Source organism: Grammomys surdaster, unplaced genomic scaffold (assembly GCF_004785775.1).
Source record: "Grammomys surdaster isolate TR1022 unplaced genomic scaffold, NIH_TR_1.0 280, whole genome shotgun sequence".
In the NCBI taxonomy this organism is placed as follows: Eukaryota; Metazoa; Chordata; class Mammalia; order Rodentia; family Muridae; genus Grammomys; species Grammomys surdaster.
The window spans coordinates 1996784-2019087 of NW_021604721.1; the positions used below are offsets into that span (position 1 = coordinate 1996784).

Below are 22304 nucleotides of genomic sequence, written 5' to 3' on the forward strand. Positions count from 1 at the left end.
CTTCTCTTCTCTTCTCTTCTCTTCTCTTCTCTTCTCTTCTCTTCTCTACTCTTCTTAGGTACTGTACTGTACTATAGCTACTAGAGAGTGAAAAGAATCACCTAACACCATCCCTGACCACCTTGCCTACTTCGGTTTCTAGGGTGCCTGTCTAGTTTATACACATGTCCTTGTTTTGAATACTGATCATGGGAAGTTTATATTTTGAAAAAAGTTCTGTGCAGTATAAGCCAGGCTTACTTACAGCCAAAGGTAAGGACTAGGGAAATACCTTTTATGCTGTTAAGTAATTATGTGCCACGTATACGTGTATGGATTCCCAATAGGAGAATCAGTCTTTCTATCCAGCAGATGATTTCTCTCCACAGTAGAAAATCCAGAGACTACCACTTTATTTTGTTTTTCTTTCTTATTTTTATTCTATAGTCTCACCATGAATCTTCTACTGACTTTGACCTCACAGCCCTTCAGTAGACTGGCCTTGACCTCACAGCCCTTCTGTAGACTGGCCTTGACCTCGTAGACCTTCTGTGGCTACCTCCCCAATGCTGAGGTCACAGGTAGACACTATCATACCCAGCTGCCCTTAGACACTTTCTGCCTATCAGAAGCCACAAGAGTTCACTCCTCATCTACCGGGAAAGTTTCTGTAGGCTTCCTCCCCCACCCCCTGTGACCTGTGCTAGGTCAGTGAGTTCATGGCCGAACCCTGGACTTTCTCAGAAAGGAAACGACAAGAACTTCAACCTCTTCTCTCTCAGCATAAGCTTTAAGCATGGGCATTGTTTCTTTTCATATTACTGTATCCTAAAGGGCTCTTCCTGATAAATGGCCTTCTGAGTGACAAGCATAGTAGACAAGGCTGGGTGCCAGTGACAGACAGCCACCTAAGCTTTTCGTCCTTATCTCTCACATCAATTTGTTTCTGTCTAAGATCATAAACCATCAGGGCAGTATTGCACAGCTGGATTGCGGCATTCATCTTCCCTACCCATCTGGTAAATATATTTTCCTGATGTGATGTTGGCTTCAGCATTGCGCTGCTGGGGGCCATGGGAGCCTCTGTCTGCTCCTGATCCTTTCTTGTCTTGAGATCATGTTTCATTATTCCCCCAAGCCAAAACTAAGCTTGATCCATGGCCAAATACTGTGAATCTGAGACATAGAACAGGATTACTGGAGATAAGGCTGCCCCACCACGGGGAATACTGTAAGAACATGTGTTTATTAGAGTGTGCCTTATGCAGGGGGCTTTTCCCCAACCCTGGCAAGCATGAGTTCTGCTAAGCACACACTTTCTTCTGCTCCTGTGACAATCACAGGTCTGTGTTCACTCCAAAAGCAAAACCCAAAGTGACAGTGGCCCACTGCCACTCAAGAGCCACAAGCTGTTAGTTCACTTGGGGACAGGGACTGCTTTCTAGCTGATGCGGCACCCCAAGAATGCCAAGTGGCAACTCTGTGCTCTCACAGGTGCAGGCTATTTCTTCCTGAATGAATCACCAGTTCTCCTCTTAGTTCTTTGTGACACTCACTACTGCTTACCTCAGAATCACTCAGAAGCTACAGAGTCTCACACTTCATTCCAAACATCCTAGATGGGCTTTAGGACACCTCTTTCTGAATATGGTCATGACCTAGCTCTGAAACACAGAGCTCAAGGACTTATCTTTGGAAGAAGCCTGGAAATCAAAGACATTGTCAACAGTTGAAGACCAAAGATAATTGTTTAAATAAAACCAACACACAAAGGCAAGGACTGCATATATCCAACCACTGTTAGGAAAGTCTTACTTGTCCCTTCAGTATCCATAGATGTTGTTGAATCCACAGGCTCAGCTAATTGCACATGGAAAACAGTGTACTCAATATAAATTACATTTGTACCCAACATAGACAGATATTTTTCTTGTTACTATTCACTAAGTAATCTACCGGCATAGCATGTGTGTTGTGTTAGACATCAACAGTAATGTAGAAATGGTTTTAAGTAGAGAAGGGTGTGTGGAAGCTACATGACAATACTATACCATTTATGGGAGGGACATAGCATCTTTAGGTTCTGGTATTCTGAGAGAAGAGGTACAGTAACCAGTTCTCTCAGTGTAATGACTCTTCAAGAAGGCAGAACTGGTCTTGTAATCTCTTTACAGAAGTGGCCAATGCCAGTAAACACACCTCCAAATCTTACAAAACTGTACACACAGTAAGTGCAATGACAGAGAATGTTATCATGGTTTATTGTATTGCATTTTAATGACATTACACTTGTATTCAGTACAATACAATAAGTTTTGGACTCTACAATAAGCTTTGTCTGCTTGCCTGATTTCATTCAAGCCCACAAGGGCATGGCAAGGTTGACTACGCAGCTTACTGGCAACTGGCAAGCTTCTGTTGAAAGGAAGTTCTTACCAAGCAAGCCTTGAGTGATACAGGCTAAGGCAGAACATCTGAAATGCTAGTTGGCTGAAAATGAGAACTGAGAGTTTGTTGCTCTCTGGCATGTGCTGACTCACAGCCTTCCCGTGCATCTGTGGCTATTTTGGTCTCACTACCCTCCATACTTGCCTTAGTTGTAAGTGTTTAAAGAATAAGGGTAAGGAGTTTTCAAATACCTCATAGTATTAAGAGAAAAGTCACGGTAAATTCAGACTTTCTTGAGTTTCCCAGTGAAAATGACCAACTTGCCAAGGATCTCTATGGGTGTGAGTCAACACACAATATTAAACTTACCTAAAATACTTTGTGAGTTTTTCTTGTAACTCAGTTGTGTGTTTCTCATGTGTGAATTCTGTAGATGGCAACACAAGGTACAAGATCAAAGTCTGGCATGCTGGTCTGAAGCATTAAGAAAAACCAAAATCCTCAAACTTTTAAGTAACCATATAGGACCCTTTATCAGTTTTCTTCTTCCACACAGACATTGTTTTAGATGAGGATATTTCACATGCATCATTAAATGCACTTTGGATGCCTTGTTGTGTGCAGAATGTAAGTGACATGAAGACAGGAACTAAAAATACACTTAGTGCTCTCCCCAGGAGAAAGCAAACCACACACATTGAAGCAGGTTGCAGGCAGTTAATGAATAACTAAATACCAGAATGGACGGCATCCAGGTTCTTGGCAAACAAACCAATCAAGAAAGAGTGCTGAAGTCAAGAGAGGATTGTTGTAAGACACAGAGGAGGCCCAGGGGAGGGGCAAGTGGAAAGTTCCTGCTCTAGTAAAGATTCAGAGCCCAGTGTCTGCTTGTTTCCAGAGAGAAGCCAGACTCTACCCTGGGGAGAAGAAGTAAAGAAAGAAGGAAATCAGAAACTCATATAGCAAAAGCAGAAAGGAGGAGGAATAGGCACTGGAAGGGGAGGAAAAGGAGAGGGAGAAGGGGAGGGGAAAGAGCAGAGGGAGAGTGGAAGAGAGAAAGAGAGAGAGAGAGAGAGAGAGAGAGAGAGAGAGAGAGAGAGAGAGAGAGAGAGAGAGGAGGGTGGAGGGAGAGAAGGGGGGGAAGAAGAGAGTGTACTTCTTGAGTCTCCCAAGTGCTGCTGCAAGGGACTGAGTCTGTTCCAGTGAGAAACAGGTGTCTCCTGCCAATTAGGATTTAAACATCAACAGGGGCTTCTTGAGAGAATGATAACAAGTTTAATTGCAAGCAGCAGCTGGAGAGCCCTTGGCTACACCAAGACAGGTTTTACTAATCTCCATTTTGCTGGGCGCCTGGCATCAAGCTGGGATCAGCTCCTCTGACATGGGGCTGAGGCTGTAAAATGTAGAACAAGTATTTAATAGCCAGAGCTCAGTGGGAAGAATCTGAGCACTCAGAAAGCTGATCATGTGGTGGTCAAGTTGACACAATGGTGCCATCAATGAGCAGACTTCCCCAGTCTCCTTGTTACTGTTGGCCTATTCTCAGAGTCTCATTTGTTTGTGTATACTAACAGCTAGGAGTGTCTTTGGATTGTGGCCTCAAAATGGTGACTGATATGATACCTCTTTAGGTGGACATACACACTCTATTACACCCTTCCACAAGACAGAGACATCAATGAAATGTGGTAGACCCAAGAAAAACATACTGGAACTGAGTAGGATGCTTCCTTCCTTTCATAGTACCAAAGGATGCCAGGCTGGTAGGTATTCGGGGAAGAAGAGTCATCATTGGTTTTCCCCAGTTTTACATCTTGCTTACTGCAATATCTATGGTCAAGATGCTCTGACCGATGTGATAATGGCACACTGTACCAGTTCTCCTTCATGCCTTCAGTATCGCCATCTATGTCAGGCCCAAGAGTACGACTTTCTGAAGGTGGTGTATGTTCTTTCTTTATATCTTTTAACTTGGTAATTGACATAAAGACTAATGCCCAATAAATGATTCTTTAAATTTCTACTTTCCCAGACTAGGAGGTCAGAGACTAACTGTCAAAGCCTCAGTGACCACTGCCAAGTCAAACAGGGCAATCCTGCAGCTCTGCTGTTGTTGAAAGAGTCATTCCTTTACACTTCTAGTGAAAACAGCCAGATCCAAGGCACATTCCTCCAGAAACATGTGCAAACTTCTGCTGTGGAATGCCTGAGCATTCTGCTGTAAGAATAGCACAATGCCAGCCCAACAGAGAGGAAAAATGAAACCAGAGGCTCACATTTGCTCACAGAAATGCACAGGCTTCTAGTGCTGAGGGGTCATGGTCAAGAAGACTAACAGCCAGAAGAACTTTTAGTGAACAAATTCCATAAATCCTATGACTCTGTTGAAATCTACATGTAGATGTCAGATAACATACAAATGCAATCTTTTAAACCAACATTTACTCAAAACTTATTGTACATTATCCTTGACTTTTCCTAGTAGAACTTGGAGGGAAAATATTTTAAGTTTGGCCTTCAGCTATTTCCAACAGAGATGAAAAACCTCGAATAGTGAACACAAAGACTGGATTCTATCCTTCACTGATGGATGTATTATAAAGAAATTGTAGAGCAACCGTTTGAGAAGGAAGCAACTGGTGTGTGGAGGTTAAGTGGGCATGTTTAGTGTCACGCAAACCTAAAACACCAGACTGTAATTCTACTTTTTAATCTCTCAAATGGGCTCACAGAGACTGAACATATCTGGTTATAATTGAACACTGCTACCATTCTGACAAAGGGGGTTAGACTCTAGGAATGGGAGCATAAGCGTGAAGAGAAGTTAGGCTATTACACAGAGAGCTCTTTTTTTTTCCTGGAAAGGGCAGAGAGAAAGAAGGGGAAAGCTAAGATCAGCCTTAACCTCTTGGGGAGCTAAATGGGGGATATTTATATCACGAACAACAGGTGAGGAAGGAGAAAGGCCAGTCCAAGGCTTTCCCTAAAAAGATGAACTTTCAAGAAATTAAATGCATAACATATCAATAAAGTTAAACCCACAGAATGAAGATGGATATTATAGAGGGTCTGAATCTATCTTTCAGAAAGAATGTGCCCTAAATAAAATAATTAACATAATGGATCTGCACAAAGTGAAGGAAATTAAAGATCTATCAGACCATTTCCTGTGTGCCTGTAGTATAGAAGCAATCGCTCAATGCTCTCAGACTGGAACACAGAGCCAAATTGCTTGTTTGAGCATGGGAGAGCAATGCTGAAAAAGGCACACAGGAGTAGGCTACAGGACACACAAAGAGTGTGTAGAAAAAACTTGAGAAGTTTTGGGACATGTAAGTCATGGGGGCCAGAGAAGGCTCCTGCAGCTTGGGATGTATGTCTAGTTTTGATGACATGGAGGGTTGACTTAGCCTCAGAAGCACGCTCATAACTGAGAATCCCTTTCCCCTATTCTTAGAATTCCATTGTCCCCATCTCCATGCAGAAAGAAGCAAGTCTATATATGAAGCTATTGAAGAGTTCTTAAAAATTGTGATAAAGATGCTAATGTGTAGCTTTTCACAGTTGATGGCTTCTTGCAGGGGTTGGGAGAACAACTCAGTTTTTTCTAAGGGATTGGCTACTGTGAATCTTATCATACTCCAAGAGAATATGAGTAACACAAATTGGACTTGGTGGTTTTTTTTTTTTGAGGGGTGGGGGTAAGATGTAAGGACAGGAGGGTGGACCCAGAAGGAATGTGAATCAAGTGTGCTTGGAGTTCATTGTATGAAATTCTCAAATAATTAATAAAATTATTATGTTGGGGAAAGAAAAAGAGCATGTGCTATCTAACTCCGACTTTGCAGATGTTAAGCTGTTTTTGATTGGTTGGCTTTCAAGCTTGTACTCACTGCAACACATTGTCAACATATTGACTCAGGAATTTCAAGGTCAGCTGACCATTTGCTTGTTATCATGGCTCCTGAACAGAAAAGTATTGGTTGAAATAAGTGTTGGAACAAGCTTCTGATAATTACTTGTTGGCAAAGCTACAAACCCCTATGCGTTTCCTTATTCTCTATGACCATGAGACCACTGCAGTAGTGGCTATTAGCTCATTTTATCAAGTCACTGCTTCAAAAAGAGAAGAGATATTTCCTTTTTTTAAGCTTCTGAATTTTCTCTTTTTCTTTTCATTTTTGATTGTTTTGTTTGTTATTTTGAGACAGGGTTTCTCCATATAGCCCTGGTGTCCTGGAATTTGAGACCTGGTTGGTCTCAAACTTACAGAAATCTGCCTGTCTCTGGCTCCCAAGTGCTGGGATTAGAGGTATGCACCACCATGTCCAGCAACATCTCAATTTTCTTAATTTCAGTAGAAAAATTGGCAACTATTTCTGAAATTGCCAAATACTTTCAATTTGTGTGGTCTACCAAAAATGTGTCACGATTTGTCAATGACCTAAAACATCTTTCTATTTTGCTAACTTTGCTGGTGATTTGTTACCTGTCCCTATGGGAAGGTTGAAACTTTAATTCCACAGGAGGCAGTTGAGGTCCATATAACTTCTTATTGAACAGAGGGGTCATATCTCTGGTTTTTTGGATTTTGTTTGTCAATGGTTTGTTGTGCCTGGAACTCTCCTCGATAATCTTACATTCTCTGAAACGTTTTGGTAGTTGTCTTATTTAGGATTTCTATTGTTGCAATAGAATACCATGATCAAAAAGTTGGGCAGGAAATGGTTTATATGGCTTACACTTCCATACTGTTGTTCATCATCAAAGGAAGTCGAAATACTAACTATATAGGATGGGAACCAGGAGGCAGAAGCTGGTGCAGAGGCCATGGAGGGGTGGTGCTTACTGGCTTGCTCCCCATGGCTTGCTCATTCTTATAGAATTTAGGAGCACCAGTCCAGGAATGGAAACACGTACAGTGGACAGTGGGCTCCTCCCCCCCCCCCCCGCCAACAGTCTAATTAAGAATATGTCTTACATCTTATGGAGGAATTTTCTCAATTGAGGCTCCCTCCTTTCAACTAACAATAGTTTGTGTGTCAAGTTGACACAAAACTAGACAGCACAGTAAGAAACCATTTAGGTTTTCATGTCTGGGGCTATGTTTGTTCCTGCAGATGGACAGAAGGCTTGCGTTGTGGAGGCATACACATGTGTCTAAGAACATATGCCTTTTCCCATAGGCTAACAGAAGGCTTACAATTCTTTCTTCTTTCCTTTCTTTCTCTTTTTTCTTTTCTTCTTTTTTTTGGAAATATCTTATTTTGTTTTTATATGTGCTGTGCATATGGCAGCTGTTTTCATTTCTAACACGCCTTGATGCCTAGCAAAATTTTTGACATCAAATAGATGTTTACTATGTGTTTATTGAAAGGAGAAATAAGTCATTTTGATGATAGATGCCAAGGTATTTTGTGAACAAAAACCAAAGCAATATATTCTTTTTATCTTGCTTATTTTCAAATTCCAATCAACTACAGATACTCAGAATCCCCGAATGGCCAGATATATTGGCAATCATCATTTCCATCTCACTTGTTTTAAAGTTTTCTCTCAAAACAAGTGGATAGAAAGTTTTCAGTTTTTTTTTAATGGCGATATTGCTTCTTTAATTAGGTGCCAGGCACACAGAGGAGTTTACTCTGTGAAAAATTTTTACAAGAAAATTTACACATATAAGTTATGTTGCATTTAAATAAAATTTATATAACAATGTTCCTTCCTGTAGGTAGTCATAGACCCTAAGGATAGTGGTATATAGATCACTTTCAATGTGCTCAATATAAGAATAAAACTATAAATATTCACTTAGCCAAATTTTTTTTTTCAATTATCAGTTTTTTCATCTAATCAATTTTTTCATGATGCTTGGACAGCTTATATTGTCCCTGCATCAAGTGTTTCTTCCTCACTGCAGAGGTTTGATTTTCTCTTCTATGATCTTTCTGTGATGTTTTTTTTTCCAGTTTTAGCCTATGACAACTACTATGACAACTATTTCTAGGGTGAATGTCCATGCAGACACTTGTGCCATGAGCTCTTTCCTGCTGCATTTGTTGAATTTGGTGATAGCATTCTCACTGTACAGCTAATCTACTTCACTGATCATGGGTGATGTCATCATTCTCCTTGTATACCTGACCTTCTTCATTGATCTTTTGACCTTCTTGGTACCCTCTCACCCTTCTCCCTGATTGGATGTGGATTCAGCACTATATTTCTGTCTTGGATCTTTGTTAAAAGGGAAGATACAATGGTCTTCTAAATTTGGGGATCTTTTACAGTTCTGTTTCCATTGAATTAATCATCATTTTGGTGACTGCCACTTTAGCAGTGACTATAAAAGGTCATTTTGTCATTTTGTTTGTTTGCTCATTATAGAGTCCAAACAGTTCTAGGTCTTACTAGATAGGCCTGACAGCTCAATAGTAATCTAGAGCTAGATTAGCCTTCTTGTTCTTAACTCACTGATCCTGAAGACTAGGGGAAGTAGCATGTACTTGATATTTTAAGTTGTTGCCTCTTGGGACAATTTATTACCAAGTTCTTGATAACTGACTCAGCAGTTGATAAGTCTTTCTCCAGGAAGTTAGCCAGAAAAATCTGTACATCCGTAAAATGACATTACCAACCTTCTGCTTTGACTCTTCAGATAAGGGTGGGTGACAACCTTGCCTCCAGATGTCTTCGAGTGTTCAGGCTTTGCCACTTAGTGTATCAAATAAGGATCTGGATGGACAGATGACTCTCTTTCACTATTGAACAAGTGGGAACAAACTCTGTGTAAGTTCTTGAACCCCTGCAGAGCATTGATGAGTGGTTATTTATGGTTGGTCCTGAGTCATTACTTCGTGACATCCCCACATGGAGTTTGCACAGAATTTATTGAGCAGCTTTCAGTGAGGAATAGGCTGAGAAAAAGGTATGGTAATAACAGTACATAAATTTTAGTTTCATTTGGCATAAAAACACCTGACTTCCTTCAACATTGTAAGCATGTCACAATATTAGGCAGTAAAAGGCTGACAGATCTAAATTCCATGAAGACATTTTATTTTTAATTTTAAATAGAAATGTCCCTTTGTCCCACTGGCCTCCGCTATTACAGATTATTTGGGTTTGATTTGTTTTTATTAGATTTTAGTTTGGTTTAATTAAAAAGAAAGCCAGAGACAAAGAAACTGAAAAGATTTTCTAAGATGGGATTGGCTATGCTGATGTCATTTCACATATTTTTCTGCCATGAAACAGAGGTGGCCTCAGGACACAGTGTTTTATTGCTAGATTTAGCAGAAATCTTGTTTTATAGTTAATTGACATGATGAAAGTATTTATCGGGTAATGCTGATAAACTATATTTGAAACGAAAGCACAAGCAATGCATTCATTGTGGACAGTCTGGCCATTAGCTAAGGAAGGAAATATCAGGGTAGAAAGACAACTTACTTCTAGACAACATAAGAAGTAAATAAGTTCAAATTTAAATTATTGTCTTGTACAAAGAGAAATGTATCAGCAACAGCTTCATTACTGTCAAGTTCGTAGAACATTGTTTTCTTTGCATATGTTTCCTAGTACGAAGGTGGTACCAATTTTTGCAATTGAAAAGTTTGCTTTCATGGATTATAATCGATTACGTAAAAATGGATTCTAGTTGATTTGAGAACTTGATAATTGGTTTCTCAGCATGAGGGGTAGTAGCTATTTATTTGACTTTTCTCAGGTAACACCACGTAACTTTATCTTAGTCTATTTTGTGTTACAGCAAAATACTGAGACTGAGCCCTTTATTTGAAAACAAGGATATACACTTATTTAGCTCAAAGTTTTGGAGTTCTAAGAACTGGCATTGGTCTCATATGATATAATCAATGATGTGTATGTGTGTGTGTGAGAGAGAGAGAGAGAGAGAGAGAGAGAGAGAGAGACAGAGAGACAGAGAGACAGAGAGAGACAGAGACAGAGACAAACAGAGAGAGACAGAGAGAGACAAACAGAGAAAGACACACAGAACTTGTAAGAAGAGAGGATGAAGAGAATTAACAGAGAGAGCAAACTTGCTTTATAAAAATTCACTCTCAAAGTAACCAGTTTTGTCCCCAGAGGTCTAACTCACACCTACAGACAAGACTGAATCCTTTTCCAGTGTATACACACAATGGACTCTCAGCAAGTTCTATTTCTTAAAACTCCAGTCATTTCTCTTTACTTTTACAGCATGGGCTTAGATGTTCAGTGTAACAGCCGTTTCTTTTGTAATGGCCCTCAGGTTCTGTTACTTTGTAAAGGCCGGCTTGTTCTGCTGCTCCGGTCCGCAGGTCAGGGTCTAGCAAGAGAGACAGTGGGGATAGAGGAAGGGGGAAAAAGGGGCAAGAGACGCAAAAGATAGATACAAGACAGAGTCTGGTGGAGTCTCTTCAAGTCTCTTCTTTATTCTCCTCTCTTCTTCTATATTCTCCTCACTCCTTCTGTCTCCTGACACCTCCCACCTTCTCACTCCTTCCACCTTCTACCTTCTACCTCCTACACATAGAAAGAAAATCCTGGGTATTTATACCCTTTACCACGTGACTTGCCCTCGTGGACAAAGTCAACTGAAGCCACTACGTCACGTGCCTTGTAGCCATGGATACCAGGAGCACCTTGCAGCTGGGGGCACTAAACAGTGTAACAAGATGTTCATCAGAGTGCGCTCAGCTATTGCAGGCTGTTGAAAATAAGTCTCTTGTCAGGGTATATGGCTCAAGATGGCTGTAAAGATGATAGCTGCTTTCGGCTAGGAGTCGGCTCCCAACAGTTCAGCACATGAAGTTTTGGGAGGAAACCATGGTTTGTGATAGCAAACTTTTAACTGCCATGTGGGTTCTTGTTACATGGAATGTTGGAGATTTCACATTCTTTAATAGCACCCCTTCCTCTAGCATTTTGCTTGCCTATAAATAGGACTGCAATGACCTAGTGTTATAGGTAAACTGGTTTTCAATGAAATAAAAGTAAGGGAGTACTTATAGGATGTACTTAACTAAGAAAACTCTCAACTACATCCCATAGATGACTAGATAGTGCAGTCTCTGGGTCAGAGAAAATATAAGGATGGAGTACTCAGGGTGACATAAAATGAGGTGCCAGGACTCATCTGTAACACCATAATTTAGATAGGGCAAAGCAATATGTTTAATCTATCCTGAGATAGGTCACAAACAGTCCTCACCTTCCTAAACTCAGATATCTTGGCTGTTTTATTGTTTGGAAAAATAGGTGGGTTCCCATTTGCTGTTGGCAAAGCTCTCAGTGACATTTAAAAAAAATATCCTTCTACCCCTTTCCCCTCTGGTGTCTCTCCTATCCTACTCCTTAACTGTGGTAAAATTAATAGAGAAATAGCTTAGTGGCCCAGATATGCTGATTTTACAGATGTGTATTTGCTATTCATTTTGCTTTCTGATCACGTACCAGAGATTACTGCCTACTCTCATAAAATAATTTATTCTGTCATAACTTCTATTTTAATGATCTTCATATTTTTGAATACATTAGTCTATCTAAGTGACTAAATCATGTGTCATTCTGTTGTGGAGCTTTGTGCTAATGTTTTATTTCTTTGCCAAATAAATTACTGTCATATTTGTTCGCAGGCAGGCATAAGCTGGCGAGGCCTTACATGTGTAAGTCCCTGAAGGAGAAGTTCACAGAGGCATTTGAATTCCTCCAGGCTATAAATCTAGCTAAAGTACTCCCAACTTTATCTTTTTGGAAACTAGGATTCAGCTGAGGATACAAAAACAATATTAGATCAACAGCAGACCCCAAACAACACACATGGTGCATGTGTGCCTGCACACACACACACACACACACACACACACACACACACAAACACACACACACACAATACATTGATGGTATCATTCCTATTTCCACAATGATGACCCAAGATGTTTTAAAATTACTTGTATATGCACGTATTTGAATATGTGCATGTATATGTTTGTGAGGGGGGATGGGATAGAAGGTTTCCAGGGAGGGAAACTAGGAAAGGGGATAATATTTGAAATGTAAATAAAAAATCCAATAAAAAATAAAAATAAAAATAAAAAAGAATATTAATCTGTAAAGTAAAGAAGAAATATAAAGAAAATGCTAGAGTTAAAAAAAACTTGATTCAGAATTATGACACATAGAACTTGCAGAGGGATATGTTTAGTGCATGATTTTTCTGAAGTACTTTAATTTAGCCAAGTACAGTGATTTTTTAAAGTTAATATATTTTTAAGTTAATTTGGTGGCTTATGCCTATAATTCTAGCACTTATGAAGCTGAGGCAGTAGGATTACCAGAAGTTTGGGGCCAACCTGATACACACTGTTAGTTGTAGGCTAACCTGGGTGACAAGGGGAGACCCTGTCACACAGAAGTGAGCAAACACTTCATGCCATAAACTTAGGAAGCAATTCATGGACCATGAGATTTCTTTTTAACCCAGCAGGTCATGCTTAGTTTATGTACAACCACTTTTTAAGTGTTATTACTTATACATATCGTTTGTTATTTCATACAGCAGTAGGTTACCAAGCATTCCAACACACTGTAAATGGTATTGTGTCTCACCTAACCTAGCCTGCATGTTTTGTTTGTCTCCCTCCATCCAGTCTTCTTGTATCATTGGAAATCATGCTAATTTTAGATGATCATGTACATGTGCTCTATGCTTTAGACGTACACCCTACAAGCACTTCTTGATTGCCTACTATGTGACAGTAATCTTCAGAGATGCAGAGGAAAACAAACCAAGATCTGAAGCTTCACAGAGCATATCTAGGAATGGCCAAGTAACACCACATTAGATAAAGTGAAGGGTTAATGCTATTCAATACAAACTCGGAGACACATCCAATTTTAGAGATTAGAGCCTTGTTAGCCACAAGATAGTATTGGGGGAAAGACGTGAAGGAGTCTTAGAACATAAGCAGTGGAGATGTCTGTGGTGAAAATCTTCTACAGGAGGAAAAACTGGAGCGAGTCTCTGCAGAAGTTGGTTGCCAGTGTGTGCCAAGAATACGAATATTCAGCAGTAAGAAATTGACTGGAGGAGGGTAGAATGTGAAGATGAACTACTTACAATCACTGGACCATTCACCTAGGCTACATAAACCATTGTACAATGGTGCTTATGCTGAATGAGGCTGGAAGGCAGTTGGGTAGACACTTCTTGGAACATAGGAGCATGTTTCGATTCAAAGGATTGCTCTGGCTGCTATAATGACAAGTACTCAAGGGGTCTGCAGGCCCAAGCAGGATGCAAGTGGAAAATGATGGTTGTGGCCTGGATGGCCATTGTGCAGAGATGTGAGGTGGCTGGGTAGCAGTAGATACTCTGGTTTGTGTGCATCTATTTGAGATCTTTTATCCATGCAGGTATACTGAACAGGCAAAGGAGACAAACTTGTTTGGAGCCCAGGGGATAGGGAATTTAATATTTTTCAAAACCTCACCTTTCACTGGTAATTAGATGTTTAAGACCAGAAAGAAGTCAATTAATTTTAAGCACATCTGTTCTGTTCTGTACATCTTAATGAACTTTGGTATAGTGTAGGGTTTGTTGGATAATCCTCACATAATTCCCTCTAAATGTTGTTAATTTGGAGGGTAACATTTTCTTAAGAAATTGTGAATGAGTAAAATCAGTTCTGAAACTTGTCTTCCGTCTTCATGTCAACAATGTTCTTGTGAAGGAATGAATACAACACATGTGATAACAAACTGCTAAATTCATTTTATGAAAACATGTTTCTATTCTCTTGGAAGATACTAATAACATTGAGCCATAAATTATAACAGTTACAATCATGTTCATCTAAACAGACTTTCTTTAAATATTCTAATATTTTGACAAGATGGTTCAGCAGGTTAAGGGACAACCTAGCAACCTGAGTTCAAATTCACATTGTGGAATAGACTCCCACAAGTCGCTGTCTGACTCCACACGTGTCGGGCTGTAGAAGGACATCTTGAGTTGACATGGGCCTGAAACCCCCGAGACTGCAGGTGTTTGGCCACACCCCCAGAACCCAGGGCCCTGACATTCGGTCTCATCTCCATTTAACCTATACTGTCAGTCACGTAAGACACAGGTAGAGGGCGTGACAAACAGGCCTCTGCCTCAAGAGATTTACATATTAATAAGGCCAGGGGGCCTAGATAATTAAGTCATTCTTCCCTGGTCCCTCCTCCTTCCCACCCTCTATATAAGCCAGCTCTCCCCAGACTCTTGGGGGTGCATTCACATCCAGATCCAACCATCATCATGGACAATAAAACTTTCATATCTTAGATTCCACCTTGAGCCTGAGACTTTCTCACATATGTGGAAACCTCACCCGCCACCGGGGGGCCACCCCTCTGCCGAGTTCTGTGGGCCGCCTGTGCCGCTGCATCCCTGCAGGCTGCTCCTGCAGTGCAGGCTGGCTGGTTGCGGTTGCACAGCCCGAGCTGCCACCCTCGCGCGAGATTTTTCCCTTCACATGTGCATTTGGGACATGGCAAGTACGCACCCATACACATTCAGACATACAAATATAAATAAATATAATAAGTGTCTACAGTTTCAAATAGACTCTCTGATTATGAACACATTTTGGTTGTATTATGATTATATTTCAATGAATGAAGATTCCTACATGCAGCCCATATCTCCAGCACTTTACTGTATTCACTAGGGACATTTAATGTATTATAGTTCAGTGTGTCTTCTTTTGCATAAGAAGATGAAACACTACATTCAGAGACCTAAATATGAATTCCACATGATCTAGAGTCAAGCAATACATGCACACTAAAATCTCTACAAGATGAAATAATGAAAACAAGGTATAGAGTTGCAAAGGTATTTATTGAGAAATAGTAAAGATGTACATATTTTTACAAGCTTTTAATATTAATTTACATTTCTTTAAATTATGTAGGCCCCAATAATCTATACTTTACTAATACATAACAGAAACCCTTGACTTTGACTGTGAGATTCCCTATAACGCCACCATAGCAGAGAGTCAAAGTGCAACTTTGGCTCATGAGGCTTAGGTTTGTGTTGAAAAAAATACTAAATGCCATATTCACTGAGAATGTAGGCTTGTCACAAACAAGTAGGTTTTACAAAAAAACTTCACAGTGGGGCATGATGTTGAAGCTATTTTGATCTTAGCTCACCAGACAGTTAGTACCTATTTTTGTGCACAGACCATATAATCTTAAAATTTTATTTTTACCTCGGAATTGGATTTGCACATTTCTTCAGGATTTTTATCATCTTAGATGTATGCTATAATGTTGTAGCTAGGCCACCTATTTTCTTACTCAAGTGATAGGGTCTTGATATTTTTAAGGTACAGTATAAGGCAGTTATTTTTTTTCTAGTATCACACCAAGCTTGAATTTGTAATAGCCTAAACCCCATATGAGTTGGAGAACAGTTTTTAAACTCACTTACAATAAGGCACGATATTCTACATAAAAATAGAATGTAGCAACTGCCTGCAGGCCTGGTTTTTTATTTTATTTATTTATTTTTATTGCTGTTTGGCTGATGTGTTTTTAGAAAGGTAGAGCATTTTCTTGTCCTAAGGTGAGAAGAGAAGAGTTGTAGTTTGAGCCTGCTCAAAGTCACATGACCAGGCTGGGCCATGGCTTTCTGGCTGTTACCATTGCTGTGCTTGACAGTCTGCTTTTTATCAACCTCACTTGTAGGTATTACACTGGCTACCTCCCTTTGACAGATACTCAGGGCTGGAAAAGGGGGATGGATAAGCAGGAGCAGGGAGGAGCAGGCCAAAAGTCAGTCCTTGATGAACTTGGAAAGGGTGAGCCTCTCTGTCCCTCAAGTGGAGCAGTCTAAGAAACCTTGTTAATCAGATTTCCAGAAGAATTATAACTTTTGATGCAGGGGCACAAAGTCTATCAGTGAAAGAAACTGGCAGTGTGCCAAACTAACTTTGTTTTACCATAGTACTAAATAGAAATGAGTGCCAGTAATAAAAAAGAAAATCTTTGACTTTTTAACCACTTTCAAGCTGAAGACCAGAAGAAGTGTAAAATTTATCATTAACAATATTAGTATTAAAATATCCCAACCATAATTTGCCAACACAACATTGGGGAAAGGATAACCAAAAGCCACATTTAGAAAGTAAGGATTGACATAAGAAGTCTCTATCTTATGCAGAGTTATCTCATCATCTGTATACCCTTTGTAAACAGAGCCACATCATTCTCTAAAGAAATACAGCCCTCCAGAGTCTTCACTGTGATCTTTGAGCAAAGCCTTATGCAAAAGTCTCAGATGATGATCTCTTATGAATCAGCCTGAGATGAGGGGCATTGACTAAGAGCTGGACTCTAGGATCCATCTTATGCCATTCAGAATGTAGAGAGATTCAGGTGCTCATACCATTAGAATATTTTCCTTCTTGAAGTCTTAAATTTCCACAAAGCAAACCATATCATAACAAATGAGAGGAGAATCTGTATTGTGTTACCAATATGAATTATACACTAATAAGACAAAAAGACAGGCAGATACAATGAGGCCAGGCTCTCTGGGCAATGAACGCAGGCATTGTTGAACAACCATACAGGAAGAAACCAATAAACTAATGTATTCCTGTTTGTAATGGGGAGACTCTGGACTGATGTATTTCAAGGAGCATGAATAGCCTTTTACCATTGTGATCTGGCAATGTTGTTGAGATATAGCTTGTTTGATGATTAACTTATGATACTATATAAAAAAATTGATAGATTCAGAGTTTTTTCCTTGAGAGCTATCTGGTATAGCTGCTTTCTATCACTGATCACTTTTGCAACAGCATGGAAGACAAATGCACTTTACTATGCCTACTCAATGTGTGTTTTAAGCTACATTCATTCCATATCATGTTCTAAAATGACTTTGATGATATTTGCTAAATGTGCACCATGATATTGTCCTCTTAGCAACTGGCACGTATCCAGTCTTAAACTAAAATTGGGTATGTTGACATGAATATGGCTCTTAATTTCCTTCCAGAAAACTGTGAGAAAGCATACTTGAGGCCTTGATATATATATATTTCACTCTCTAAATAAAGAACCCATAGTCTCCCAAACCTGTGATTGCATGTTCAGATAATTGATATATACTGATTATTGGAATCATTTATAACCCAATTAAAATGCAAGTTTTCTTGTATTATTATTGTTACTGGTTTCTCATTTTAACAAATTCTCAATTTGTCAATGATTCCATATTAAACTGATAGCTTAAATTTTAAATTTGGTCATGTGAAGAATTTTCACAAATGTTTTTCTTTGTTTGCTTTTTTGTTTCATTTTTGTTTGTTTGTTTTTGTCTTTCATTATCTACAGAGACTTTAACCAAAGTTACATTGTAATACACAAATTCTGTCTTGTCTTTAAGGCACAACACATCAGTATGAACATTCTCTTTGCCAAACTTAAAAAAAGAGACAATATTATATTCCCATTTCCCCAGCCCCTTTCCCACCCCGACAAATAAAAGAAAAATTGCATCCACTTTCAGAGTCAGCTGCTAATAAAGTCACAGTAAATTATTTCCATCAATAATTTACACAAATTACAGGTCTAGATAGGACTGTCGTTATACAGTCTGAGTGCATTTTGATTCAGATTTTCTGGGCTAGGTAGGCTATAAGTCAGATTCAAACCTCAGGGTTGAGAAGAGCTCCCATTTTGAGGAATGTTTTCAATCACCTTGTCAGAGGCAGAACAGGTGCTGTGGCTTGGGAGAGTTCGAGTTCTTTACTAAAGCTGTTAATTCCTCTTAGGACTCACTTAATATGTGTCAGCAACTGCCACAGATTTTTTTCTTTAAACCATGAAAGTATTGTAAAGATAATAAGACCATAGAGCTTCCTTTCTGTAGCACTAAAGTTTAATTCCATTCAGCAACCTGAATTCTTCACTCTGGAGTTTTCATTCCAAGTATGATTTCATCCATTAAGACCATTTATATGTGTAGAAGAAGCCAGTGGCATTGGATCACACATAAAAATTCAGTGTACTTGAAATATAAAAAAAATAAATGGATCCCCAGATAGAGAATACAGTTACAAATACTCTAATTCCAGTGCTTGATGTAGAGCCAAGAGGTCCGAGTGGCTTGATATCCTCCAAAAGGGCATGTTGTGCTGTGTGGTCAAGACAAGGAGAGAGGGGAGAAGTAGAGGGTAGAAATGAGGAATGGAGACAGATCATAACCATCACCCTATGGAGACAGGAGCACACACCATGATGTGGTATTCACCCATGTTCATGGGAGGGAGTTTAATAGAGGCCATCCACAGGTGGAAGTCTGATAGTACCAATGTGGAATTTTCAAAAGAATAGAGAAATAGATCTGAACTGGATTTTAATGGTATAACATCCGATACTGAGTTTCCTAGCTAGTTGAATCTCTGCTCTATAAATCAGTGTTACTAAGGTCAACATTGGGGAAGGCAAATCCTGTATGGCTGAGGGACAACAACTATCAGCAGCATAGTACCTTTAAAAGTCAATATCTTGGTTAAAAATGAGATAAATTTAGACCACTAACTTCCTAAACTCATAGCCTTTGGCAATTTGAGAGAAAAAAGAGTGGATTCTTATCTATGTAAAAAACAACTTGGAACTAGATTAAATAAAATAAAAATATTAGAATTGATAATATTTTTATTTGTCTCAGATAAATAATAACTTAAGCCAGCAGATGGCTTGGTTTATTTCACAAGTACAAGGCAGAGAGGGAGAGGACACAGTTTTAACAGGGACATACATACCATCCCCAGGTGGGTAGACATTATATTAGATGGTATGCTGCTTTGTGGCCTTTCAGAGATGTGCTAGTATGCACTACAGATGTAGTATTCAAAGTTTATAGAAAAGATTGATTGGAAATAATACCTGAGGAAGTCTCATTGGATAATAATGAAAAATATACTTCAATTACAAAACAATAGCATTAATCGTTAGACTGAACTTAAGACATCTTCTAAGACATATATAAATGGAGTGTAGTCTTGTGTGCAGTGGAAATTATATATATGGAAGTGATATCTTATTTTAACATGAAGCTTTATCATTATCATTATTGCTACATAATTCTTTGCTGCTAAGTATGGTAGCTACTAGTTACATGCAGCTATGAGAATTTAAAATATGTTTAGTTCAATTTAAAATAAATTCTGAATTTCAAACCAGAATAAGACCAATATAGTAATATAGACATTATGTCAATAATTCTTATATAGACTAGATATTGATATATAATAGTCTATACAGATTGAGCCAATTAATAAATATTATTGAAGCTTATTCTACTTGTTTCCTTTTACTTCTGAATGTGGCTTATAGAAAATTTAAAATTTACATATACATCTCACCTCGTATATTTTGAGAGGAGAGTATGGTTATTCTTTTTGCTAAGATTTGTTTTTTTTTAAATTTCTCTTTAAATTTCACAAACATGGATTTTAGTTCAATTAGAGCAAAGAATTTTGAGAAGGGTAATGTTTTTCATTTCAGCTCAGATCTATTTGTAATAACAAAAACAGTACTCAGAATGCCTACACATGCGATTATGTCTATGGTCAGAGAAAAGCATGCATTTCTGGGTGCTAGGGAAACCAGCCACCTGTGTTTCCAAATGGGATCATAGCTTTTACCCATCACCCAAACTCTACCTATTTAAACAACCATTTGAAAACAGCATTCTAGCTGAAATTTTGATCCATTTGGAGTCAAGCTATTTCTCCGAAGCATGAGCTTTAAACCAAAGGACAAATCCAGAGTGTAATTACCAGTGTGGAGAACTAGCACAGACTAGATAAGTCTTAATTCTTAACAAATGTATTGTCATTGGCTTGGAAAAGTGAGCTTTATTTGTTCTGCCCTAAAGTGAAATAAATTGCACATAGCCTAAAGACATTCTAGTGTTTGTTCAAGGGTTTGGTGTTCACTATGTGTGATTGTGATGCCAACATGGAAAACTAAAACCACATGAATCCAAACACTCATAAACTCCAGAAAAGATAGCAACTGTGTGTGCCTTAAAAATCACAGGCAGCAACAGCAGCAGGGCTGGCTGGGCTGCTTGAGGCTGCATGGCTGACCTTGTACAGAACGTCCTTGGGAACAGTGTGCTGTCTTAAGTAACAGCCTCTGCTAATCAACACCCAGGGAGCTTCATGTCACCAGCTCTCTTAGCAGAATAGAAAAGCACAGGGATTCCAGAGGGTAGCTGCTGGTGACCTTCTGAAGTAGAATCCATTCCCTTCCTCCAGTTTGCTGAGCTTGAGCTGACTGGGTTAGCCTTCTGTTAGGGTCATGAACTCTTCTATGAAACTATTCATTCTGATTATTCTATAGAAAATAGAAATTGGGTCAACGTTCTGATCCACGTATTTAGAGGCAGCTTTATTAGAAGTTTATTGATTTAAACTGCCTGTAGACAATAAGGATGGTGTTCTCCTTATAAGCTACATTTTCATTTATAGTTTTGTTTCTTTTGTGGCTCTTCTGTGAAGGAAGTAGTGGGTGTAGTGTTGTGCTGTCTGGTCTGGAGAACAAACTTCATATCTCTGATGCTGAACCAATAACTTAGTGATTTAACAACTGACCTGGTTCATTGTCAGAAATATGTGTCAGATAAAACTTATTTAAATAAGTAGGGCCTACCACATCTCTCGCACATGCTCAAAGCCAGCTGCTTGGCGCTCAATGAGAAACTTGTAGATGTGAGGCACATTGACTCACACCAATGAATAAGAATGGACCTATTCTAAGCATGCTCCTTAAGGCTTCTTATGAGTTTTCCTTCAACTATCAAGTTGATCTTCAGCATTTAGTATGAAGGGGCTGATCTGTCTTCAGCCTCTCACAAGGAACATGGGGAATTTGAGTCTAGGGCTACTCTTACTGATTATACTTCAAGGCTGCTAAACTTCCTCTGATAAATTCCATGAGTTTGTTTATCCAGCACTGTGTGCTTGGTTTGAGTATATGTGCATGTATTAAATATATGTTCTAAATGTTTATATTTCTTATTTCCACGTGCTTGAATAAATATCAATCAATTTCTCTGTATTTCCTATCAAATTCCAGGCATAAAATGCTAGACTCCAAATGGTTTATTTGCAGGTCCACATCGACTCTCTCATGCTCTTATTGATTTGTGACTTGAAGTGTCAATCACTTGTCAAGCTGCCAATTGGCCAAACTACAGGGATGCAAACAAGAAGGCTTGCTCTAGAGGTGCCACACCAACATTGTTTGAGACAGGTTACCTTTTTCGCTGCCTGCTCTTCTTCTACACCATCCCCAATTACAACATACACTACTTTTCTGCCAAACCTTTGCATTATTCGCTCAAAGCAACTTTCTTTTCCTGGAAGATAAATGAGATACAGTTCAGAGCGGAGTTACCTGGTTAGCAGCGTGTTCCTCATCTCGGCCATCTCCAATCACAACATAAGTTATGTTAGTGCCAAATCTGGACACTATACGCTCAAAACAGCTTTCCTTGCCTGAAAAACAATGCATCGTTTATTCTTAGGGCCATGGTACTCATGAACCTAAAGGTTCAGAGTGCTCAACTAATGTCTTTTGAACAACATTGGAGGGAGCTTATGACCATTGCATTTACAAATCAACACATGTATTTGAATAATAAAATTGCTTTTAATTTAGGATAGGTCATGAAAACAAACATTTTTGATGTTTTAAGATAGAGAGTAAGCTTGAGAATTTGACCCTGATAAAATGTTAGTGTGTTTTAACTCCACAGAAATAGTAGTAGAAAACAACTTCACAGGCAAATGCAAGTATCTACAGCATTTGTTCGATTCTAAGATCCAATTTCATGTAATTTATATTCCATGTAG

The 22304-nt window shown here is 39.0% G+C and overlaps 1 protein-coding gene across 2 annotated transcripts in view; it reads right to left on the reverse strand.

Annotated features, from left to right (window-relative positions):
• Positions 1–15240: 15240 nt before the first annotated feature.
• Positions 15241–22304, reverse strand: part of Eya4 (EYA transcriptional coactivator and phosphatase 4) — a 232673-nt gene continuing 225609 nt past the window's right edge. Inside the window, exons 19-20 of one of the 2 annotated variants that reach the window (XM_028777356.1) lie at positions 21847–21947; positions 15241–18572 (exon numbers count right to left, since the gene is read on the reverse strand). In XM_028777356.1, coding sequence (XP_028633189.1) covers positions 18492–18572; positions 21847–21947 — 182 coding nt within the window. In that variant the 3' untranslated portion in view covers positions 15241–18491. Of the gene's footprint in view, positions 18573–21707; positions 21809–21846; positions 21948–22304 lie in introns of both variants that reach the window. The other variant, XM_028777357.1, reaches the window with a different exon arrangement.